This window comes from Alnus glutinosa, chromosome 7 (assembly GCF_958979055.1).
Source record: "Alnus glutinosa chromosome 7, dhAlnGlut1.1, whole genome shotgun sequence".
Taxonomy (NCBI): Eukaryota; Viridiplantae; Streptophyta; class Magnoliopsida; order Fagales; family Betulaceae; genus Alnus; species Alnus glutinosa.
The window spans coordinates 8,941-34,983 of record NC_084892.1 but is presented as its reverse complement, the minus strand read 5'-3'; the positions used below and the strand labels follow the sequence as shown (position 1 = coordinate 34,983).

Here is a 26,043-nt window from a genome sequence, read left to right as displayed (position 1 = left end):
ACTATAAAATTTAAAGATTACTTAAAACTTCTACATCAACTTTATAAAATAGTTATAAGATAAAAATCTAATATATAACATTCCTCCCTTTTATTTGTTTCAAACTATGATGCGTTCTTTTTATTGAAATTTTGACAGTTAAAGATCAAATGTGAAAGTCGAGTCCTTTCAAATTTTATGAGAATTTGCGAACATGAAAACAAAAGCCAAAAAATAATGGGATTTCTGAATTCTGCATAGAGGATCACGAACCTAGACTATTTCGGAGTTGAATCGCAATTTTTCGGAGTTTCACATATCATTCCAAAATAGTAATACACTTTTTCTGAGTTAAATCGCACTATTTCGGAGTAGCCACAGTTTACAGATATCCAACAACGAACCAAGGACACTAATACAGACGTAGCTCTCTTAAAAGGCAGACCACATCCTATCTGTAGAGGGGTGAGTCGCCTTTCAATTACTTTACTAGAAATATTTCCATACCTCTCCACCCGCATTCTCTATTCCCCTTTGTTTAATGGTCATGACCCTGTGATCTAAATTTCTTTCTTTCTACTTGCTCATAAAAAAAAAATAATAATAATAAAAAATAAAAAAGTAAAGAAAAAAATAGAAAGTAGACGACATCACCAACACAACAAAAATGGACCAGTCAATTGGCAAACCTTGCATACGGGCTGCAAATATTCATTTCTTGACAGGTTATATATTATTGATCCATAAGCTGAAGAGAGTCCCAATACTTGCTAGTAAAAAAAGTAAAACAAGAAAGACCACTATTACCAACAGCAAGCTTATTTACTAAATGGACGAGCAGATAAGATATTGTGCCTCTTCAGGCTTTCTTCTGTTTCGCTGGGGTTGGGGGAAAGAGAACCCGGAAGACCCAAGCAGCCAATATTGCTCCAATGAAGGGGCAGATCCAGTAGACATAAAACTGCTCCCATGTGTTGTGCCAGTTGTTGACATATGCCCAACCAAAGGCCTGCAGAGACATCCCATAAGGCTTTCATTAAAATATAAGTTATTTTTTTGGTTCAAAAAAAATTATTCTTTTTTTATTCCCTCCCCCACTTTCTCTCTCCCGCCTTCCATTTTGTTTTCATGCTTTGTTTTCATTGTCAGGAAATATTGTGATATAGAACCTCAATAGCCAAATTTTAGAGTAGAAAACTCACCTCAAATTTTAATCTTCCATATATGAAGATATATAGATACAAGCATATGAAGTAATCAGAAAAACTTGAAAGATCTCTACACCGGAGTCAACTTAACAAAAGATAAGAAGAAAGCAAATAAGTGATACAACTACTGCAAACAAGTTATCAGGTCAGTTCACACATCTTTATATTGGACAATCAGTTACCTATGTTCCACATTTACTAAAGCAAAAACTTTGTCTATCTCTCTACACACTCACACACACACACACACATATGTATATACTATGTATGCTTGTACATGATAAGTTGGAAGTCAAATTGAAATAAGAACCTGCTATTTACATGAACAGTACAAAATCATGGAGATTATTAGAATATAAGAAATAATCAATAGAAGAAGTTCAACTTTTGATATAAAAATGGTAGATTGCAAAACAAACAACTCTAGGAGTTATATAGCAAGTTTATCAAGTAGAAAAGCGTGGAAGTGTGCTGGATATCATTAAAACAAAAGAACAAAAAACTCTGAAATGGGTGTTCAGCAATGATACGAGATAATAGCAACATCACAAAGAAGGCATTTAGTCTCATTGATGCTTGGCATGCTTGACAACTTTTAAATCAGAGCCTTTTACATAGAACTCCATTTATTAAAATTGAGGGAAGTAGGAAATTGTTTTTTTTTTTTTAATTGATAACTCACAACATTACCCTCCTCTTGTTCTTAGAGGGCGAGGAGGTACCATTAAGTTAGAGCTCATTGGCAGGAGTAAGAGTTCAATAATAGGTTAAAGGGGAAACTTCACTTACCCCTTAATCTACCAAGTGTTTTGTAATGTGGGGTTCTAATCTATCAACCCCTTTCAATTACCTCATCTCACTATGATGATGTGGCATTGCTAATCCACTGTTGGATCAGTTATTGTTTAAAAAAAAAATAATTCAATGGTGGATTGGCAATGCCATGTCAGTATAGTGGAATGAAGGTTGAATGATAGTGTAGTATTTAGCATTACTCTAAATCCTTACAGAAGAAGTAAAAATGACCAAAATAGCCCCTTTATAAAATTAAAAAAAAAAAAACAAAACAAAAAACAAAAACAAAAACAAAACAAAAAATGTGGCCCACGTCCCATGGCACATTCATGGTCTGGCATGAACCACAGCCACGCCATGGGTATGATGACACACGGAGTGTCTGTGAATCACTGAATCAGTTTTGTTTTCTTTTTAAAAAAAAAAAAAAAACTCTTTTTTTTTGTTTTTTTTTTTGTCTTTTTTGCTTTTCTGAAAATTTTATTTTACTTTTTACTTTTTTATTCGTTAATCTAAGGGCATAGATGTATTTTTATAAATTTTATAGGGGTATAATGGATATTTAACATGTTAGCCATCTAAGTTAATGAAAAAAATTAGTTGTAGGGGATAACTAAAACAGGCTGATAGATTAGAACCCCACATTGTGAATTTTTTAAGTTTAGGGGGAAATTGCAAATCACGTGGTATTAGAGGGGGTAAGTGAAGTTTTACCTAAGTTAAAAACTCAAAGTCAGGAAAAAGATCAAGCCAAACAATTTCAGCATGGTAGCAGCCGTGGTATGATACTCTATAACGAAGGAGAATGACAGACTACTTTGGCATCTTTACTTTTCAAGAGATCTTGAAGATGAAGTACAAATGACGGGGAAAAATAGTTTACAGTGCAAGTTATAGTACAACAGAAGAACTTCGAGTAACTTATGAAGTCTAAGGAGCTTCTACGGCTTAAGATCTTTCAAAGTTCGTTATTGTAGTTCATTTACTGATGGAACTCTACTAAGTAAGACTTGGCAATCAGTATTGCACATAACATTGCTCAGAATATTGAGAAAAACTAATTGAGGGAGATTGTTAGTTCATTAAGAAGAAGATCAATTTCCAAGGATAATCACTAAGGAGCCTGTCAGCATTTTATTTCATCCTGCATGACAAACATCTGTTTTAATTGAAAACAAATTGAGAGAGAGAGAGAGAGAGAGAGAGAGAGAGAGAGAGAGAGAGAGAGAGAGAGATCCTCATAAGAAGAAAACTAAACAAGCTCTGAGGAAAAAAAAAAAGTTGTAAGCCAAAGTCCACAAGAGGAGAACAATTCCAAGTATATGCAAGTCCCATGAGAACCCTATCCCCCCACCGCCAAAAATACAAAATTAGATTTATGTATTGCATCTACAAACCCATGAGAACGAAATATTCGTTGCACTAAGAGGCTAAGAGATTTCTACAAAGAAATGGATGCTCCTCAAAGGACAAATGCCAAACGTTTTAAAGCCACAAGTGAAAATGGCAGAATCACCTATCCTAGCCGAGCTGATAAAATTAAACCTCTCCCAAGACGGTAAAGGAGCAAACTCAGTAGAAAACATCTGCACCTTTTCCAACAAGGCAAGAAGCAACAATGAGCCAGATTACTCTGTATGAGATCTATCAATACCCAACTTTGAATAGCCTAAAGGGACACAGAAATCGATCCTAATAGTGCCACAATCCTAGGTGTATCATGAAAAGATATGAAAGCTCGAACTTTTTAATCCCACTTAATTCTCAAAGAATGCAATGCACAACAAGAAGCTCGGAAAGAAAGATACTTTAAGGGAGAGAACCAAAAAAAAAAAAAAACCAACATCATATCTTTTGCATCAGGGGCATCATGATGCAATTAAATTGGAACAAAAATTGAAAAAAACACTGCAGAGCTTGAGGACCCAAATAATGATAATAAAGCCTGTGGGCAAGACAAACCATCATTACTTTTTGAATAGAAGCGGGCCCTGCAACAGTCAGTTATCCAAAGCATATTCCAATTATATATGTCTCAGAAAGATATAAGGTTTGCTATAAGTGAAGAGGCTAAATCAGGATTTTATCATTAATTAGACACTTTGCTCTTCTAAAAAAGGTGTTGGGCATACGTGCGAACTTAGTGTTTTTTTTTGATAAGTAATGAAATTTTTATTGAAAGCGTTAGGCGCCCCTTCGTACACTAGTAGTATACAACAGGAATCACCTAGCTAGAATTCGAGAAAGAAGTAAGAAATTCAGCAAAGCTGATAGATAAGGGGTACAGAAAAGCCATCGACCAACCATACAAGGTATGGAGAAACAGCTCTAACACCTCCTCTAGGGAGTTTTCTACATTCTCAAAAATCCTAAGGTTTCTTTCTCTCCATATGCTCCAAAACAAGCAAATAGGCACCATTTTCCACGAGGTAGCACTTCCTACTCTCCCCTTCTTCCACCAACAGGCAGCTAAGTCAAGCACCCTTCTAGGCATAACCCATGATATACCAAAGCGAGAAAAGATATTATTCCACAGAGCTGAGGCTAAATCGCAGTGCAACAGAATATGGTCCACTGATTCACCATCCCGCTTGCAAAGACAGCATCTATTAACAATAATCATCTTCCTCTTCCTAAGGTTGTCCAATGTCAGAATTTTGCCTAGAGCTGCAGACCAAGTAAAGAAAGCTGCCCTCGGGGGGGCCTGTGTCCGCCACACACACTTCCATGGGAACCAAGAATCTCCATCATCCATCATAGCCTCACAAAAAGACTTCACCCTGAATACACCTTTCTTGGACTTGGCCCAATTAATACAATCTCCCCTTTCGAGATTCACCTTTGTAGAGCTCAGCACTTGGAAGAATGCGGCAAAAACCTCGACTTCCCAATCATGGGCATCTCTAATGAAGCTCACATTCCATTGTAAAGACCCGCCCAAACGCTCCAAATTATCAGCCACTGACGCATCTTTCACCCGTGCAATGCCAAAGAGATCAGGGAACACATTTTTCAGAACCGCATCCCCGCACCATAAGTCATGCCAGAATCTAATCCTGCTCCCATCCCCCACCTCATATCTAATGAACTTTGAGAAGGTCTCCCAGCCTTTCCTTATATACTTCCACAATCCTACTCCAAACCCCCCACCACCCTCTCGTGAGCACCACCCACCCCACAAACTTCCATATTTTGAGTCCACCGCGACTCTCCACCAAGCCTCTCTCTCCACTCCGAAACGCCATAACCACTTGCCTAGCAAGGCGCGATTGAAGTGAACCAGTTTCCTGATGCCCAGCCCCCCATTTGATATAGGAGTACACACCTTCTCCCAACTCACCAGATGGTATTTAAAACCTTCACCCAAACCACCCCACAGAAAATCGCGTTGTAATTTCTCAATGCGAGAAGCAACACTCACCGGAATAGGGAAAAGAGACATGTAATACGTTGGTAAGTTGGAGAGCGTGCTCTTGATCAATGTCACTCTCCCTCCCTTAGAGAGATAAACCCTTTTCCAACTTGCTAACCGTTTTTCCACCTTCTCAATAACTCCATCCCAAATCCGAGTCGACTTGTAATGTGCCCCCAGAGGAAGGCCCAGGTACATCACAGGCAAAGTAGCCACTTCACACTCTAGAATATCGGCTAAACTCCCCATATTGTTGACGTTCCCCACAGGAATAATGCTGGATTTGGCCAAATTAACCTTAAGCCCCGAAACCGCCTCGAAAATGAGCAGGAGACCTCGCAAGGACCTCAGCTTGGACGGACTAGCATCGCTGAATATCAAAGTGTCATCTGCGAACAACAGGTGAGAGAAAGTAGCATCGCCCACTTTAAACCCATCCAACACACCCCCCCTCACTGCCGCCATAATCATGCGACTCAAAGCCTCCATAACAAACACAAACAGAAGAGGGGACAAGGGATCTCCTTGCCTTAGACCTCGGGAGCTACTAAAAAATCCGTAAGGAGATCCATTGATAAGCACCGAAAACTTTGCAGTGGAAATGCACCGAGCTATCCACGAACACCATTTCTCCCCAAACCCACATCTCCTTAGCATATACACCAGGAAGTCCCAATTAACATGGTCATACGCTTTTTCTAAATCCAATTTACATACGACTCCCGGCTCCCTCGATTTCAGACGGCTATCCAGGCATTCATTCGCGATGAGAATAGGATCGAGGATCTGCCTTCCTTTGATAAAGGCACTCTGGGCTTTGGAGATAATCTTGTCCATGACCGTCTTCAACCTGTTAGCCAAGACTTTAGCAATAATCTTGTAAATACCTCCTACTAGACTTATGGGCCTGAAGTCTTTGAGAGACTGAGCTCCTGGGATCTTCGGGATAAGAGTAATAAAAGAAGCGTTCACACTCTTCTCGAATACTCCCCTAGCATGAAACTCAGAGCAAACCTCCATGATGTCCAATCTCACTATCTCCCAACAAGCTTGGAAGAAACCCATGGTGTAGCCATCCGGACCCGGCGCTTTGTCACCCTTAAACGCAAACACTACCTTTTTGACTTCCTCCTCCTCAAAAGCTCTCTCCATCCACCTTGCTTCTGACTCTGAAATAACATCAAATGCTAGGTCATCTAACCGGGGCCTCCCACTGTGCTTCTCAGAGAACAGGTCTTGATAGAACTGAACCACATGCTTCCCTATCTCTGCCTGATTAGAAGAAATGGAGTCTCCAATCAACAAGGAGTCCATAGAGTTATACCTTCTGTTTGAATTTGCTATAGCATGGAAGAATTTTGTGCATTTATCTCCTTCTTTCAACCATGTTACCCTGGACTTTTGCCTCCAACAAATCTCCTCCTGCAAAGAGCTTCTCTCTATCTCTCTAACAATCTCCATCTTCTTTTGCAACTCCCCCTCACCCAACGCCCTACTGCCTTCCACTCTTTCAATCGCCTGAAGCTCCGTAAGAAGCTTTCTCTTGTTCCTCTCCACATTACCAAAGACCTCTGAATTCCACTTCTTCAGATTAGCTTTCAATGCCTTTAGTTTACAAGCAAGAACAAAACTGGGAGAGCCGTGAAACGAGAAAGAATCCCACCATTGTTTTACCAACCCCACAAAACCGTCTACCTTGAGCCACATATTCTCAAACTTGAACGGCCTACTACTGGCAGCAGAAAGCGTGCAGTCGAGGAGAATAGGAAAATGGTCAGAGAATAGTCGGGGGAGCCTTTTCTGCGTCACCTCAGGGAACCTAACTTCCCAATCAGAAGTTAGACAAATCTCGTTCAGGAGGACTCACATGCTTCTAGAAATTAATAATAATAACATAACATACCAAAGGCTTACACTGTGGCAATAGCCTTAACCGTCCCCAAATCCACCCCTCCATGGCTGGACTCCAAGACTCTCATACAGAAAAGGGAAGAGGTACAAGTTGGGTATGAGGTTAATCTATAGCTCAAATTTTGCTCAAAGAAGAGTGTAAGAATTTAGAATTTCAAACACTTATATTTATGGGAAAAACATAAATGAAAAAAAGAGGTACAAACACGCACAAATATTTATATATATCAATTTCTAGATTGGACACCAATAAATCCTCATCCAAGATAGCATATCTAGCAAAGTTTCCTTTAACTTCACAAACTCTACCCCTAGAGAACCCAAAATGATACGAGCTAGATCAGTCTCCTTCTATTGATCCTTATGAGACAAGTCCTTACCATAAAACCAACTCTTAAAGCAATGGTTAAACACGTCAATCTCGTAATATTTTTTTTTGATAAGTAAGAAAATTTCATTAAAAAAGTGTAAGGCGCCCCTAAGTACACATGAGCAACCCAGCTAGCCCACATGAAAAACCCATAAGAAACTGCATACCCACAACACCCAAAACCCACATGAAACCCAAGATACAATAGAAACCCTCCAACAAACACCCAAGATACAAAGTAACCCCCATAATAAAATAAAACCCAATAGAACCCCCCATCCAACACCCAAGATACAAAGTAATCCCCCATAAAACAATAAAACCCAAGATTCAAAAGAAACCCCCCGTCAATCTCGTAATATGAAGATCTATAGAAGAGTAAAACTCCTAGCCATAAAGGTTTGGTTACATTAAACTTTTGAATTTGAATTAAGGATAAAGATTTTAGTAATTATTATTGTACTAGGATCTTCTTAAGGTAAACTTAGGAACTAACGTGCCTTTCATCACTTCTTCATTCATGGACATGTCTGAAATTGGAAATGTTTTCCTTCACCATCCTAAATGTCTCTCAATCTGATTCGAGTGTCTGTCATGCCCCAATGATTCTTTTACAAGGAACTGCTTCTTTAGCAAGCATCTAGGTAGCAACCTTAGAATTGCATGTTAAGAGTACAAGGTGGGAAATTCCCGCAACTGAGTCCCAAAATGGTGAGATATTACAAAAACTTCAAAATAAAAAATAAATAAAAAGAAGAAGAAGAAGAAGAAGAAAAGTAGGTCAAACTTATATTTGCTCATAAAAATAGTTTCCCATTAGCATATTTTCATTTCCTCAATGTTCCTAAGATCACAAATCAAATAAGGTAACTTAAGAAATTTTTCTTATATTTGTGAAAAAATATATTACTACAATCAATTTTGAAACTACAAACCCCCCACACCCCTCCCTCTCCCCGACAAATCTCGAAAAAAGAAGTTCCATAGGCAGGATGGCATTAACAGTGCGTTAATAAAAGTTATACGAAATGCTCCCATATTCATTTTTACCTACCCCTATTCACTGCAATTATTGCTATCAATATTGCCATCAATACCATTAGCGTCAACACTCACAGTCATCGCCAACAGCAACACCATTACCATCATCACTTATAATCATCAACCATTGCCACCATTCTGTGATCACCATTGCCACCAACTATTGACTCTATGCCCCAAACTATCACCATCTTCATTCTGCTTAGACTGAAGACTATTTCTCCTTGGTTGTTGGTTAGCAGAAAATATAATATTATTTAGCCAAACCCAAAAATATCAAAACCCTCTCCATGGTATGGATCTATGGTGATGTAAAAGGTTTGAGAAGAACTCAATTTTGAAGGCCATATTTATGGTAGAATAAGGTGGGGGGTCGGAAAGAAGATACTAATTTCTTCCTTCATCTACTTGGTTCATCTAGAAAGAAAGAATGAGTGCTTTAGGCAATAATCTTTCTTTGGCCCACAAAAATTTTCACATGATGAGTGAGGCAATTTGTAGAGAAAACTTATGTTAGAAGTTTTTTGTAAAACATCCTCCTCACATAATAAACGTATATTACAAACGGGCAAAGGTGGGGCCAACTTATCCCTCTACACGACAGGCCTTGTCTTGTCTGGCATTCGAGATGAGTTTCAATATCAGAAAGTTGATAAAAGAAACTTCCACTCGAATTAGAAAATAAAGCAGCAGTCAATCTAACCAAAGCAACTTTGCACAAAAGTCCAATGGTAATTAACAATTGTACAGGCTAAGAGCTTTCTAAAGAACGCCCATAAATAACGGCTATGTAACATGTGCTTATAATCCAGGGTATGCCAAGTAGGACTGATTCAAACCCTACCCTATCTTGAACCTAACACACGTTAGAAGTTACTAACTAAAATCTCACAGCTGCCTAGCCCACTTAACTTTGCGCTGTCAGTGCTTAAAAAGTTCTTTAGAATTCCCTTCCCAATAGGGCAGAATATGGTAGTTATTTGAAAAGTCCAGCCATTGTCAACCTTACACATACACCAGGCCAGAATTCAAGACAGATCTCAAGTGCTGCACAGGTAAATAACCTAAAATGTACGTAAACATTATGACAGGTGAGTTCACAAAGGTTCTAGGTAACATAAGGAGATAAGTGGGAGAAAAGAAAGGCAACCAGAAATGGAAAAATAAATAGACACCAAGATTCTTTCTTCTTCTTTTTTTCTTTTTCTTTTTCTTTTTCTTTAGATATAATTCAGTTGAATAAAAGAGGAGGTTTCTTTTTTGAAGGATTATCTCCAAATTATTGTTGGCTTTATCACATTTATTACTCCATCAGATGGACAAGAAGATATGGTATGCTTTTGTTGCAATGTGTTTCATCAATGATACATTCTGTTAATTCTTAAAGATAGACAAAAAGTGCTGCCATGCAAAAGAACAAAAAATAAGGAAGAAACTACAAGGCATTCATTGAATATATCCTAATATTATTTAATCCCTTGTCATAATTAGCGTACCACTAATCATTAGCAATGCGTATAATGCATTTCATGTTACAACAAAGTATGCCATATTTTCCATGAGAATGTAATACAAAGTGCAAGGATCTACTCACATTGGCAGGATTCATGGAAGGTCCAGTGTAATTAGAACCCGAAATGACTAATGCCACTGTCGCCATCGCAAGTAACCATGTCTTCAGTATAGGGCTACGAGGACCCCTGAGTACGATTAAAAGGACAGCAAAGCTAATGAGGAAAGTCAACACCCCCTCCGCAATGGCTCCAGTATGCAAGTCAACTTTGAGAGAAGGCCCACCAAGCATGTGCTTGTAGTGCTTCGGCATCACTTCCATGATTGCCAGAGCACCACCCACAGCACCGGCTGCCTGTCAAGCAGACAATATTATTTTGAATGTTTTTATTCAACAACCTAAACATTTGTCGCATCTTCCTCTGTTTTGTTTTGTTTTCCTTTTTTTGGCAAATGGTCAGCGTAAATGTGGTTCTGCCCTAGGAAATTAAAACAATTAAGAATGAACTATAAGTAAGCAAGATAAGTACGAACAGCACGTCATGGTTATGCTTAGAGGTTTAGATAAGAACCAAGTAAAGAGTGAGAGTGAGTGACAGGAAAAAAAGATTCTGGCAGGAAATTTTGTAAAATTGGCTTGCAGACATTCGTTAAAAAAAAAAAAAAAGGGGGGGAATGCAAAAAGTAGGGGGGGCATATTTGCATAAAGAAACAGATGAGAAATTCAACAAAAGCGAAGTACATTTAAAAAAAGAAAAAAGAAAAAGAAAAAGAAACAGCGATTTGTTCAGTCAATAATATAAGAATTTTGAATACACAAAGAATAGCCGATCTATATAAGAAACAAAAAATGAAAAAACACAAAGGAGGCATGCATGTTATGTTAGTTGTTAGATGAAATTGTGAAACTGAAAAAGAGAAAGAGAAGACCTGAGCAGGAAAGCGTAGGGCCATGGAGAAGAGGGTGTCGGGACCCAGGCCGGCAGCGTAAAAGGAGGCTGTGCCGGTGGGGTTGAAGCTGGCCCCACCCAAGGCATCACCGATCAAGGTGAAGACGAAGACGAGAAAAAATAAAAGCACGGTAGTGATGAAGACAGAAGGCCACACCAGACCTTCAATTCCAAGGGCTCTGGCTGTCACCGTAGTCGCTGCCCCAAGCGTGGATGCGCTGAAAACCCACATGAATGTCAGCACTGCATCTCCGATTGCCGCCTTTATCGCGCCCATTTTGATCTATCTATCACCACCAACCACCGATCTCTCCTTCTCTGTCTCTCGTCTTGACTTATTGGCCTCTGTATCGTCCGCAGCGGAGTCGGGCAGAGACTAAGGCAAAACCTTTATTTTAAAAAAAAAAATTATATATATATTAGGGTACCAAATCCTTTATCACTGTACCAAAACAATTAAATAAATAGTAAATGTATAATAAATCCCTTAATCGACGCTCGATTTGAAAATGGTTTCTTACTTTTTAATTTTAAATATTTAATTTTTAATTTTTTTGCAGTTTTGAATTGGGTCCATCCATTTATTTTCTATCCAATTTTGTTAACTCCGTGAGATTGAGTCACCGATTGTTCATGTAAGTATCGACAACTCAACCAAAAAAGACGACGTTTTAAATGTTACCTTTAAAAAATATCATTTTATTATTATATTATAAAATTAAAAAATTCAATTTTTCTTTTTTTTTTTAAAAGAAAGTAGGAATTTGGGGGCATCCCTTTGAGAGTGGGTGGCCTGCGAGCCAAGGTGGCCTGGGATGGCTGCCACCCAGCCCCATGGTTGAAGCACAATAAGCTTTTCAGATTTTGAGTCTCACAGATAAGATTTCATGGTTTCTATTCTTTCATTTTTGGTATTGAATGCGTGGAATGCTTGGAATTTTAGGCATTTTTTGAGGTCTTTAAGATATGGGGTTTCTTTGTTTTGATTTGGGGTTTGTTTTATTGGGCTATATTTGCTGATTTAGGGTTTCAGGATTTGTTGGGTCTTTGTTATTTGTTCCAACTATTGTTGTACACGTGAGAGAAAAAATGTCGATTTTGCCGAAAAGCGATTCCATTCACATCCGGGAAGTTTGGAACGATAATCTTGAAGATAAATTTGATCTGATTCGGGCCATTGTAGATGAATTTATTTTTAATTTTTTAATTTTTTTTTATCAAGGTATCCTGTTTTATCTTTAGTCAGACATACACCATGTCGATTGGACTACACCCAATACAAGTAATTCTAGAGGTCCAGTCAAGATCGGCATATTAATTCCCAGCACACACCTGATGCCCCAACGGGTTTAATATATTGAGTCACAGGCTCTGCCCAGATGACTGGCCCAAAAAATTGTTTGCAGCGTGTTTCGATCTCCATAGCAAGCCAAGGGAAAATATTCCTAAGTGCCTAGAGCCCTTGACCAACTGGGCCAACCCCTTGGGGTGGGGCCATTGTAGACGATTACCCTTACATTGCAATGGATACCGAGTTTCCGAGAATCGTTCTCCGTCCGTTAGGGAATTTCAAGAGCAGAATGGGTTCGAATTCGAATACCCTTTTTGATCATTCAGCTTCCTCATTCACGGGTTTTGCGTGTTCTGTCTCGGTCAGTATTTTTGGTGAAGCGCGACAACAGAGTTGTCATCGTTCATTGCCTCGTCCACAACAAGCCGATTCGGAGCCTTCTTGCGCTCCAGAATCGCCGTGCTGAAATCCCTCTTCGTTCCCTTACTGAAAATCCAAAACCATTACCACAATAAAATAAATTAGAGAAAAAAAACAAAACAAAATCAGGTTAAACCCACCAAAAATAATCGATTGATTTTGCATGTGGATCGGAGAGAGACAAGAAAAATGGGGATCTGGGAATTGGGTTGGGTGCTTACGAATCAGAGGATTCAGCTTGGTTGGCCATGGTTTGGAGTTGTGTTGCAAAGGAAAAAAAAATCTGAAGACGAAAGGAAGTAGTAGTGTATGGGGATCTGAATGTGGGGTTTGAGATATTTATAGATAATAAAGAGGTGAGCCCTGCTCCGTTTCTTGTTGGGAGAGAAAAGCTTTTTTGTTTACTTGTTTTTCAATTCTAGAATAACTGAAAAACATTTGACTCGACCTGCTCAAGCACAAATCAGCTTCAGAGGTGGAAACTGGAAAACATGATGAAAGAACTTTACAACTTTACAAACCCTAAGCCCCAAATTAGTCAATATGTTTTCTGCATCTCTTTAGGAAATGGAGCCTTGTAGATTTCTCACTCTACAGGAATGAGTTTACCGGCCATCTTCAGGGGTGGCGGCCGGTTTTCTTTTAAATAAAATTAAAATTTGAATTTTATAATTTTATAATTTAATAATAAAATAAAAGGACGTCATTTTTTTTGCTGAGTTGTCCATACGTTAACAATCAGGAACTCAACCTCACGGAATTAGCGAAACTGAATGAAAAATTGACGAAATGACCTAATTTAAAAACATAAAAAAATTAAGGAGTAAATATTTAAAATTAAAAAGTGATGGACCATTTTCAAATTGTCCGCCGACTCAAAAATTTATTATATATTTATGTTTTTACCCTTAAATAAAAGGCTAAAAATAAAAACAATTAAATAAAATAAAATGCTATGGCACCAATAAATAAACTTCATTTTCTTATAAATAATAAATAAATAAATAAAATAAGTTTGATATTATTTTTTATTAGAAGGTTTGATATCCTACCAATTTCTTCTTCTTCTTTTTAATTTTATTTTTTTCCCTCTTGAGCAGCTCTAGCGGCCATTTACGTGTTTTTACATGCTTTTACCTTTTATGCAATTCTTTAATTTCTAAGAGGACAAAAAAAGCATTATTCATTATTTATGTCTCTTAAAATAAAGCAAATTAGAAAGCATTCCAATTTATACGTGCAATTATATCTAGTTTTTTTGTTTTTTTTTTTTAAGGTAGGGTTTAGTAGTGAGTAGAGATACTTGTGAACATACTTGGGTTCGATTCGGGATTGATTTGTTTATTAAAACAGAGCTTGAACAAAAAATTCAAGCCCCTATAAATTTAGGTTCGGCTTGACTCGTATAAGCTCATATAAGCTTGTATAACTTCATTTTTATTATTTTTAACTTTGTAACAATAACATATTAAGTATTTTTTTTTTTAAAAAAAAAAAAAAAAGGAAAAAAGAAATGTTCTTTGTAGTTGTTGGGGATAAGTTTCACTCAACCCGATCCAATAAGGAGATACCAATAAGGAGATAGACATTTAGCAACTACTCTAGAGAAATCAGTCAAATCCCTGGTAGAATTGGGATATGACTCATAGTCCAATCGAATAAGAAGAATGATCAGATCAGAAGTCTAATAAAGATATCAGATTAGAATTCTAATAAAGGGTCAGAGTCCAATTAGAACTCTGACGGCAGTTCTAGATCCACAAGGAGCAGGAGTCCTAATCCAGGTTTGACTCCGCCTCTTTGCCTATAAATAGGCTCATACCCCAGGTATAAACTAAGACTCGATTTTTATGCATAAAACATTATTTTCTTACAGAAGCTAATTTAGGCATTGGAGAGGAATGGTCCCTTAGTTTTTGTTGTTTTGCATAATTATTAAGAAGCGTGAAGAACACCAGAAGAATGTGCAGATTCACATCATACTGGAAACTGTACCAACAGTTTGGCGCCGTCTGTGGGAAACGATTATTCGTTCCTTATAAAATAAAAAGAAGATCCAGCATGATGATGAACACACGTTCCGGAAGCCAGACCAACCGAGTACCTTGTAGGGCCTCATGGATAAGGTAGAAGAATTCATCAATCAGGAAGAGACGCTGAAGTCTATGGCCAGTTCTAGGCTACCCCGAGAGACAGCATCATAAAAGAAAATGAAAGAATTCAGGAAAGCTGATGGGGAAGAGCAAAGGCAGGTAAAGAAGTTCAAAAATTACAATTTTACACCTCTCAATGCCGAGATATCAGAAGTCCTTAGAGAGATCAAAAGAGATCCGGCGTTTCGGGAACCACAAAAGATACCAGGTAATCCTCCTTACAGGAATGCAGGCAAGTATTGTGATTTTCATAAACAAGCAGGGCATTACACCGAGGGGTGCGTAACCCTAAGGTTGTTAATAGAAGAATTTATAAAGAATGGCAAGCTAGTTAGGTTCTTGGGAGAGCAACGGAACCAACCAGGAAATAACAGGCCTCGGAATCATCAGGACTATCAACCCTGAGATCAGCAGCCACGGGATTACTATCCCCGAGACCGTCATCAGCCAAACGAAAGGGATCGGGAGAATGATCCCCGAGATGACATAGAAAGAAGAGAGGACCGAAGAAGTAGAAGCCCACGGCATAGAGAGCCGAGGCAACAATAGAATCTGCCCGTGATCAGGTAGAAAGGACTCTCGGAAATTTCAGGCTAGACTTTTATTTTTAGCATTTATGTTTGCAAAGAACTAGACTTTTATTTTTAACTCAGACATGTTACCATTTAAAGGCATAGAGAGCCGAGGCAACAACAGAATCTGCCCGTGATCAGGTAGAAAGGACTCTCGGAAATTTCAGGCTAGACTTTTATTTTTTAGCATTTATGTTTGCAAAGAATTAGACTTTTATTTTTAACTCAGACATGTTACCATTTAAAGGCAGAAAATTCCCCAGATTTTGGGAAGAAGTATTTTCAGAATAAAAGAATAGAGCTGACTTAAGCATCGGAGTGTTCCCGGTCTAGGGACCGGGAACCTGTTGATGTCGCTTCTTTTGTAGGCAAAAGCCTTTCGGATCAGTCATAGCCGGGAGCAAGAAGAAAGCCTCTCAGATCAGTCCTAGCCGAGAGCAAGGCAAAACCTCTCGGATCAGTCCTAGCCGAGAGTCTCAGATCAGTCCTAGCCGAGAGAAAGAAGAAAGCTCTCAGATCAGTCCTAGTCGAGAGTCTCGGATCTCCCTTTTTCCATGTGTCATTGCCCGATTGGCTGAGAGAGATTTCATCATCCCTTTCCAGCCACTAGCAGCTCGCCACGTGTCCCCTATCTTCTTTCTCTCCTCTCTTCTCTCACGCACGTCACTGCCTCTCACCTTCTCCATTTTCTTCCTCTTTCTCTCCTTCTAATCTCTGTTCTCCCGCACATCACAGCAGCCCCTCCCCATTTCTCTCTTCCCCTTCTTCACACATGTTGAGAGAGAGTAGACCGAGACTGAGAGATCGAGAGAGAGCCAGGAGCCGAAACCCACGACCCATTGTGTAGTGCACAGAGCCGACGAACGGTGGTTCCAGTGGCGATTTTTGACGGTTCCAGTCGATTTCCAACAGGCTAAGGAGCTCCGGTGGAATCCAGAAGCTTGAACTCGCGACCCGCGAGCCCAAAAAACCCGAGACTTGTGACCTAGTGACCTGTGAACCCGATCGGTGTGTTGAGTCATCGCTGGTGTCCTGAGGAGCGACGATGGCCGAACCAGGGGCGGATTCCAGTCAACCTAGGCCCGATTTCCAGTGGGTTGACGTCTAGTCGCCTAGTGGTGCGTTTTCGGGCAGCTACTGTGTGTTTTCCGGCGACTTTTCCAGCAAAATCAGAGACATCTTTCAGTGGATTTGTTGAGGAAAATCCCCAAGGTATAAATTCTATAATTTTGTGGATTAGTTTGATTATTGTGGAATTAGGGTTTGTTGATTTATTTTGGGTATTTTACTCTTGATTGGATTATGGTGGGTTGATTTTGTTGGGTCATTGGTTGATGGTTTCGGATGGTAGTGTTGGATTTTGATACCCTGTTTTGGATGTTGGTCGAATGGTTGTATGAGGATGATTTGGTGTTTGCTTCGGCTATGCACGGTATTTAGGAATTGGTGATTTTCTGTTTGGTGTTCCAGTGGGTATGTTGGCAGTGAGTTGACTGATTGGTTGTGTGTACTGTGATGGGGGTTCACTGTGGTTGACTGATTTTAGGATGATATAGTTGTTGTGGTCTGATTAAAGCATGATGATGTTTTTTGAATATTGGATGAGTATTGGGGCTGGTTGTGTGTCGGACAGTTGTGATGTGGTAGGTGATTTATAAATTATTGATAATAATTGTTGTGAAATTTTGGTAGAAGGTATTTCCAATTAGAGGAGATTGATGCTTTATTGTGAGTGGTTGATGTTTGAATGGAAAGCGATTTTGATGGTTATTTGGATGGAAATCCAGATATGGTTTTATGCTTGTAAATGGAATAATTATGTTAGTTTATATTTATTTGTTAGGGACTAAGTTTATTGATGTTTTTGGGTTGATGTTAACAAAATTGGAGGATTTCAAAGTAATTGTAAGAATATAGTAGAATTGATCTTTAGTATGGGTTTTGATGTGGAGTTGGTTGATGGGAGCTAATATTTGCTCCATGATATGCTTATGGTGTTTTGGATATTTTAGGAATTTATGAATTCGAATTAACTTGGTATGGAATTGAGTACCGAATGGTACTCTAATTAAGGAAACTGGTTAGGTTGGTTTGTTAGAATTATTGGAGGTTAATCTTGGTAGCACATGGCTAATGTATGGAGATAAATTAGAAGAAGAGTTCAAGAGAAGGAAATGGAACGAATGGTGATGTAAAATGAGTAATCGATGAAGATGTAATATTATTAAAATGTGGCGGATTAATAGTAAGTTGAACCTATGTATAATGCTTAGTTTTTACGCCCATGTATATGCCTTAAAGCTTTTGTATGTGTAAATATTACAATATGAGTTTGTAACCTAAGCGAACATGTGTTACTAAATTGGAATGCTATGAGATTAAGGTCCTAGATCTAAACTACCTATCGAGATTAGTGATGAATAGAAAATAGAGTATAGAGTATGACAACATTTGTGTTTAAGAATTAAGGACTAGATAATGTTACAAAACTAAGCCTATGGTTAATATCAAAAGAGGACAACGATTCTAATAGAATGCTAAAGAGCTATAGATTATTCTAATAATTCTAAGTTTGTAAAAAAAATAAGCTAGTAAGCATATGGAAACACATGTGGTATAAATCCATTAGGTAACCACTTAGTACCTAATCTACCTATTCATGTACACATAATATTTATGTGTATTAATGGATTAGGCTTGAGTATTTTATGCGTATATGCATATATGTATACACATACATGTATATGGCTTAAGGATAAATATTGTTAACTTAGTAAATAAATGACACGTATAAAAGGGTTAACAATAGTAATGTAATACAACAATAATAGATAAATTAACGAAAATAATAAATACATTCTTGTAATAATAAACAAGATACGATATGAGCCTAAACTTAAATGTTAACTTAATAATAGTTTAAGATTGTTAACTAGACTTAGAAGCGAGTACCACGACGTGTGAATACACGGGTAGTTTTAGGGTCATAGAATGAGTCCCATAGCATAGTATAACGTTATAATGTTTGCATGATAGTGTCCGGATTGGAGACTTCAATTGATTCTCCAATGTAGAGTCCAAGTGACTAGAATCCGAGGGGATGTTCAAGTCAGAGTCTAATGCAGCCAGGTGATATTTTACTCACTGAGAAACTGTTATTTTTATACATTATAGAATTGCAAAATATATATGTTGTTTTATAAATCCGAACCAACTGTATGTTGAATATATCTGTTTGGTTTGATTTGAGTAGTTTCAATTATGTTCAAATATATCAAGGATAGTTTCAGAGTAAAGTATAGTGTGTTGCATGTTTTGGATGAAATATTAAAATGTTTAAAAGTATGATTTATTAGCATGGTACAGTAAGGCAATATTTACTAGTCAAGCAAAGAGCATAGAGCATGTAGTATAGAGCATGAGCATACAGTAACCCAGCAGTAACACAACAGCAGCCCAGTAACAGTTCAGTTCAGCAGTTTATCAGCAGCACATCAGCATGCATAGCATACATAGCATGATTTAAATTATGTGGTGTTTTTATGATATAGAATACTGTAGTTTTTATGCTAGATGTTTTAATATGCCTAAGAGTTTTAATGGCAAAAGAGCTTATGTATACTGCTATCGTCTAGTTGCATAATTTTAGAACATTGAGCTTGGACGAACAAGAATATTGTCATGGTTCGGTATGAGTAATACAGCGTCCTAGTAGTAGGTAGATGAATTGTCGTGGCACATCAGTAAGAAGTGCTTGGATACCCGAGTTTTATTCTAATAACCGCATGGACAACTATGTGCTCGACATGAAGTTGTAATGCCCTAGGATTCCGTGTTAACCATGTTCGGAAAATGATAGTAAGCTTGTACTAAAGAGCGAGATGGCATGTTTTAAGCTTAGTGTGTTTGGTTTTGACGCTATTGGTTGCGATATCAGTGTGGCTTGGGAGTAGGTAGATGGATTGTCGTGGCACATCAGTAAGAAGTGTTTGGATATCAGAGTCTTACTCTAGTGACCGCATGGACAACTATATGCTTTGACATGAAGTTGTAATGCCCTGGGGCACAATGTCGGGTAATGCTTGGGTGAAACAAAACTTCCGGAATTCATCCGGAAGTTTTGCTTCACCATGGCATAATTGTAAATATTAATAATTACAATTATGCCATGGTGAAGCAAAACTTCCAGATAAATTCCGGAAGCTTTGCTTCATCGTAGCACTGCCCCACAATGTCATCACAGTTAATAACGTTAGACCTATGTGCATTTGAGCTACCAACATAAAAGTATTATTGTAGGTGGGTTTATACGTGGTTGCTTCCAAGCCAATGGAACTTCTACGTATGGGTCCAACTGTATAGTATGCTTTAAATGTTTTTCTGATAGTCGGTGTTTGCTATATCAGCTATGGGGGTTTTCAAACAAAATTTTATAAATTGGTAGCTGTTATAGTGTACGCGAGACTAAAAAGAAAAGTTGGTTCATTTGGAAAAGTCAGTTAGTTTAATATCACTGAGGTCTCGGTATTATGTACTGAAGCGGTGAACTTATCATTTCACCTATACGGATGTGGTAAACCCTCACAACCGTATAGATGATGTCCCTTTGGCTGTAGGTACTTGGGTCGTAGTTGATGGGGTAGTAGACGTGCAGTTGGGATATTATGACTGAAGCTCGCCGCGACGGTTATAATTGCGGGACTATGGGCGTCCTCAGTTTTGTAAATTTTACTATAGCTTGTGACGCCTGTGTCACTTGTTTTTGTATAAAGCCAACTTTGTTATGTATTTATATTGAGGAAAGACTTAAACACATAGATGGTAAATGGCTCTTGTTATTAATTTATGATAGATGTTTAAGATGTGATTTTCGCTATTGAGTTTATGTTTTTCCGCTGCATAGTAGTTAGATGTAGTACTCTGATTTACCGGGTACATATTATGGGGTATGTACCATATGTTGGCTTTGCGACACATCATCGTGCCACTGTGAGGATCCATTTGCATTTTAAGAGATTAATGTTTAAGCAAGTGATTTGTACAAAAAAAAAAAAAAAAAAAAAAAGGTGGTCATAAGTCCTAGTCGAGAGTCTCGGATCAGTCCTAGCCGAGAGAAAGAAGAAAGCTCTCGGATCAGTCCTAGCAGAGAGAAAGAAGAAAACTCTCGGATCAGTCATATCCGAGAGCAAGAAAAAAGGGGGGTCGGATTTAACCCTTGGTTTTTGCAGGTTTTTCAGGAGTTAGCCATTCCAAGAGACAGGAAGAAAACCCTAAGGAAAAACAAGAAGGTAATGGTGGGGTAAGATTTAACCCTTAGGTTTTGCAGGTTAGCAGGTTTTCAGAAGGAGACAAAGCTCAGGTTTCCTTAGACATAAAATTCCCGTTATTCAAGCAAGCTTCGGATAAGGGAATTGGGGGGTAACTGTTGGGGATAAGTTTCACTCAACCCGATCCAATAAGGAGATAGGCATTTAACAACTACTCTAGAGAAATCAGTCATATCCCTGGTAGAATTGGGATAGGACTCATGGTCCAATCGAATAAGAAGAATGATCAGATCAGAAGTCTAATAAAGATATCAGATTGGAATTCTAATAAAGGGTCAAAGTCCAATTAGAACTCTGACGGCAGTTCCAGATCCACAAGGAGCAGGAGTCCTAATCCAGGTTTGACTCCGCCTCTTTGCCTATAAATAGGCCCATACCCCAAGTATAAACTAAGACTCAATTTTTATGCATAAAGCATTATTTGAAATACAGAAGCTAATTTAGGCATCGGAGAGGACCACCGGAAGGGTCTCTTAGTTTTTATTGTTTTATAGAATTATTAGGGGTAATTACCTTTTTCCCCCATGAACTACCAAAAAATGCGCAATGCCCCCATGAACTACCAACTCGACCAAAATAGAGCATTCAACTACCGAAGACAACCATTTTCCCCCCTTCCGTCAGTCAAAGGGGTTAAAACAAACAGTCAACGGGTCATGTGCCATTTTATATGGGGGCATGTTGGAAGATGATGGTAGTTCGTGGGGGGAAAAGAGGAAGATGGTAGTAGTTCATAGGGGGAAAAGAGGAAGAAAATGAGGGTAAAACGGCGTGTGACTGACGGAAGGGGGGAAAATGGTTATCTTTGGTAGTTGAATGCTCTATTTTGGTCGAGTTGGTAGTTCATGGGGGCATCGCGCATTTTTTGGTAGTTCATGGGGGGAAAAGGTAATTACCCCGAATTATTAAGAAGCATGAAGAACACCCGAAGAATGTGCAGATTCACATCATACCGAAAACTGTACCAACAGTAGTGTAATAAATATAAGTTGAATTATTGTAATTGTGAGTCTGAATATAGATATAAGTGAATTTGTGTGTATATGAGTGAGCTTGTGTATGTATGTATGTATGTATGTATGTATGTATGTATGTATGTATATGTGTGTATATGAATGTATATATTTTATAAGATAAACATATAAAATTGAGATTAGATTCCCCTCTAAGAGAGGGGAATGGCCGACTGTTTTCATGGGATGTCGGGAGAGAGGAATGGCCATATCTATTTCATGGGATGTCGGGAGAGAGGAACAACCAGATCTATTTCAGGGGACGTCAAGAGAGAGGGATGGCCAGATCTATTTCAGGGAACACTGGGAGACAGGGACGGATGATCGGGAGAGATGCGGGCTGGTGGAGACGGCGCCAGTGAAGGACGGCCGACTGGCCGGGGAGAGAGAGAGAGAGAAAGCATATGTGTGCGTTGGTTCCAACCCGTTTTCAAATCCAAAAGTAAAAATTAAAAATTAAAAATTAAAAATTAAAAATTAAAAATTAAAAATTAAAGCCACATAGGTGTGAGTGTAGAGTGGGAGTAAGAGGACTAGCAGCAGACACTCAACAATTTTTTCTAATTTAGGAAAAATTTAGAGAATCAAACTACTTTTTATTTTCCTATGCAAATATTCTTTACAATAGTGTATTGGGTAACATTGTAGCTACTCAAGGATAGAGCCATAAAATAGGGCAACTGCTGTGGTGACATTTTTTATAACTTTTTTAAATTTTTCTCTATTTTAGAGAAGGAAACCACTTATAGGGCATCTATTTCTAGTACTATAAGATGAAGGTTTTTTAAAGAGCTGGTCATACACCACAATTTTTTTCCTGCTTCCTGTTGTATAATAATTGTGCCACGAAATTTTATTTCTTCCTGGTGCACAGGGATATATGCCAGGAATTAATTAGTTTCCTCTTTACTGGCATATGGGCATATGCCAGGTTTATAATTGCCGACAAGTCTTATTTTATTTGTAGTGTTAGTTTATCTAATTACTTAAACAATAAATTGTAACTAATAATTAGTAATATTTTTTTTTTAAAAAAAAAATCAAACATTTGTTACATTTACTTTATATATGGAATTACTAAATTAATTGAGTAGCTCGTGAACAAACTTGAGTTCGTTAAAAAAAATAAATGAACGGAGCTTGAATAGATTATTTGGTTTTGTAATAAGCTTGAGCTTGACTCATATTCGAAAAAAAAATAAATTAAATGAGCCAAACTTGAACATTCAATACTCAGCTCGATTTGACTAAGCTCAGCTCGGTTCAATTATAGTCCTATAATGTTAAGTATACGTGCCGTGGCATGTACTTACTAAAATTTGCCTAGCTAATCAGCAATCTCTATCTTCATTTAAAGGAGTTATTTTTTTTAAAAAAATTAGTCAATAGTTTAAGACGTACCATTCCTTTTTTTTTTTTTTTGAAATTTTGAACATGTTATGTATCATTTTTATTATTTTGAATTTAGTTTTATTGTGAACAAGTAAATGATCACTTATTTTAAAATTTTAAGCTCATAAAATGAGGTAAAATTAATTATTTAATCAATTACTTTAACACTTTTCCTTGTATGTGGCTTCAAACTCCATTTTTAATAGATGATGTCTAAAAAGTAGAATATTTAATTGAAATGAAGGTGAATTAATAAAAATATGGTTCGAATTCAAGATATTGACTCTGATATTATGTTAAATCTTCATTTATCTAAAAAATTTAAATTTATTAAAAAAATAAATTTAATCATTTAATCAATTATTTTAACACGAAGAACGTAAAAAGTTCAAAGAGGGATAGAGATCGTGAGTTGAGACAGTGAGTTAGATTTGAATTTGTTATTGAGAGAAGAAAATAGTGATTGACATTATGATTTCTTGTTATTGAAAACTAGAGGTACCCAATGTTTTTTGTCCTTCCATCAAACTTCAAAGATTAATTTTAACAATTAAAAAGCGGGAAGACGCTGAAGAGACATAAAGAAAACACAGAAAAATGAATTGGAATTTTGTTGGGGTCTTGGGGTTCGGGATATATATATATATATATATATATATATATATATATTTTTTTTTTTTTCTCTTCTTTAAGGAAAAGGGTAGGGTATGTTCTTGGGGGTATCTTGTGTGTTCTTTATCCAACCTGAATCAATTTAGAGGTTGTAACAGTCAACACATGTCCACTAACTGTGTGTGTGTGACATGTCCACTAACTGACCCATGTAGAGTTTTCTATCTTTAGGCCATAGTTTGGCCCAGGTAGCCCTTAGTCCCATAGTCCACAGCCGGCTCCGCTTGTTTGCATAAACAAAAAGCCCAAGGACCCAACAAGCATTTAAAATTTTTAAAAAAGTACAAGGATTACAACGTGTATTTGAAAATATAGCCGTTGAAAATTACAACGGCTTCTTTTCTGTCGTAGTTTCAAAAGCATATAGCCGTTAATCCACTGCGATGAGATAAAACAGGTAACTAGCTAAGCTTGTAGTTCTACGGAAAAGATCCTGACATCGTCTTCTTTATTAGATTTGTTGCCAAATCCTCTCCCTCTCTCTCTCTCTCTGATCTCCAACTGGGAAGTAAGCTGATAGCAGAAGAGTTATCCTTAGGAGTAAGGGATTATACTTGAGAAAGGTAAGCATTCTCCGATCCGAGTTTTCTATATTTACGTCCAAAATGAATCTTCTTATTTTGCTTTATTCAAGATTAATGTTCAAGTTTTTCCGGATCAATTTAATTTATAACAGAGATTTTTTACGGTAATATAGCAATAGGCTAGGTTAAGAAGCTTGCTAATCTAATCTAATTTTGTTCGTGGTTCATTTAGGATATATCTTAATTTTCAAGTTAAAAGGATAAAAACATGAACGACCTTATGACCAAATCCTTCACCAACTACGTGGATTTAAAGAAAGCGGCCATGAAAGATGCTGATCTGGAAGCCGGAGATTTAGAGATGGCATCTTCCACAACCTACATGAACAGCGACCTTGGTCTCTTCCTAGAAGAGGCCGAGAAGGTGAAGAAGGAGATGGCCCTACTCCGGGACATTCTGGGCAAACTACAGCAATCCAACGAGGAGAGCAAATCCCTTCACAAGCCTGAGGCCTTGAAATCCTTGCGCACCAGTATCAACGTGGACATACTCACCGTGCTCAAGAAGGCCAGGACCATCCGCTCTCAGCTCGAAGAAATGGACCGCGCCAACGTTGCTAATAAGAGGCTCTCAGGCTCCAAAGAAGGCACCCCGATTTACAGGACCAGGATTGCAGTCACCAACGGGCTGCGCAAGAAGCTCAAAGAACTTATGATGGACTTCCAGGGGCTGAGGCAAAGAATGATGTCCGAGTACAAGGACACTGTGGGCAGACGCTACTTCACCGTGACGGGGGAGTACCCGGACGAGGAGGTTATAGATAAGATCATCTCTAACGGAGGCGAGGAGTTTCTGGGAAGGGCGGTGCAGGAGCACGGGAGGGGGAAGGTGCTGGAGACGGTGGTGGAGATACAGGATAGGCACGATGCGGCCAAGGAGATCGAAAAGAGCCTGCTGGAGCTGCATCAGGTGTTTCTGGACATGGCCGTGATGGTGGAGGCGCAGGCTGAGCAGATGGACGACATTGAGCACCATGTCATGAATGCTGCCCACTATGTCAAGGATGGTAGCAAAGATCTTAAGACTGCAGTGGGGTACCAGAGAAACAGCAGGAAGTGGATGTGTGCCTGTTTGATACTTCTCCTTGTGCTGATTCTTGTTGTGGTCATCCCCATTGTAACCAGTTTCAGCAATTCTTGAATGTCTTATTTTCTTCTATCTTGGGAGTGTAATAGGCTCAACTGGTTTGGTTGAGGGAATTAATCATTCAATAACTGCTGTCATTTTTATCTTTGGCCCAACTCTTGCTTGACTGCTCAATGACAGTATTTCTATCATTGAACCTCAAGAGTGGTTTGTGAAGTAGGATTTTGTTATAGTATCCGCCTATCTTTCCAAATGTTTATGCTTTCCCCATCATCAACCCCCCTAAACACAATAATTATAGAAAATTTTGTAAGGACTAGTTCCAGACACAATATTTTCTGTTTTTTGCTCTCT

The 26,043-nt window shown here is 38.1% G+C and overlaps 2 protein-coding genes across 2 annotated transcripts; one reads left to right on the top strand and one right to left on the bottom strand.

The window, feature by feature from the left end:
- Positions 1–638: 638 nt before the first annotated feature.
- LOC133873049 (aquaporin SIP1-2) lies at positions 639–11,569 on the bottom strand. Its single transcript, XM_062310762.1, has 3 exons — positions 11,159–11,569; positions 10,311–10,583; positions 639–988 (listed from the first exon to the last, which is right to left on the bottom strand). The coding sequence occupies exons 1-3, from the start codon at positions 11,453–11,455 to the stop codon at positions 839–841; spliced, it is 720 nt and encodes a 239-aa protein (XP_062166746.1). The 5' UTR covers positions 11,456–11,569; the 3' UTR covers positions 639–838.
- Positions 11,570–24,406: 12,837 nt separating this feature from the next.
- LOC133873527 (syntaxin-related protein KNOLLE) lies at positions 24,407–25,832 on the top strand. The gene is made up of 2 exons (XM_062311240.1): positions 24,407–24,581; positions 24,775–25,832. The coding sequence occupies exon 2, from the start codon at positions 24,811–24,813 to the stop codon at positions 25,741–25,743; it is 933 nt and encodes a 310-aa protein (XP_062167224.1). The 5' UTR covers positions 24,407–24,581; positions 24,775–24,810; the 3' UTR covers positions 25,744–25,832.
- The last annotated feature ends 211 nt before the right edge of the window (positions 25,833–26,043 follow it).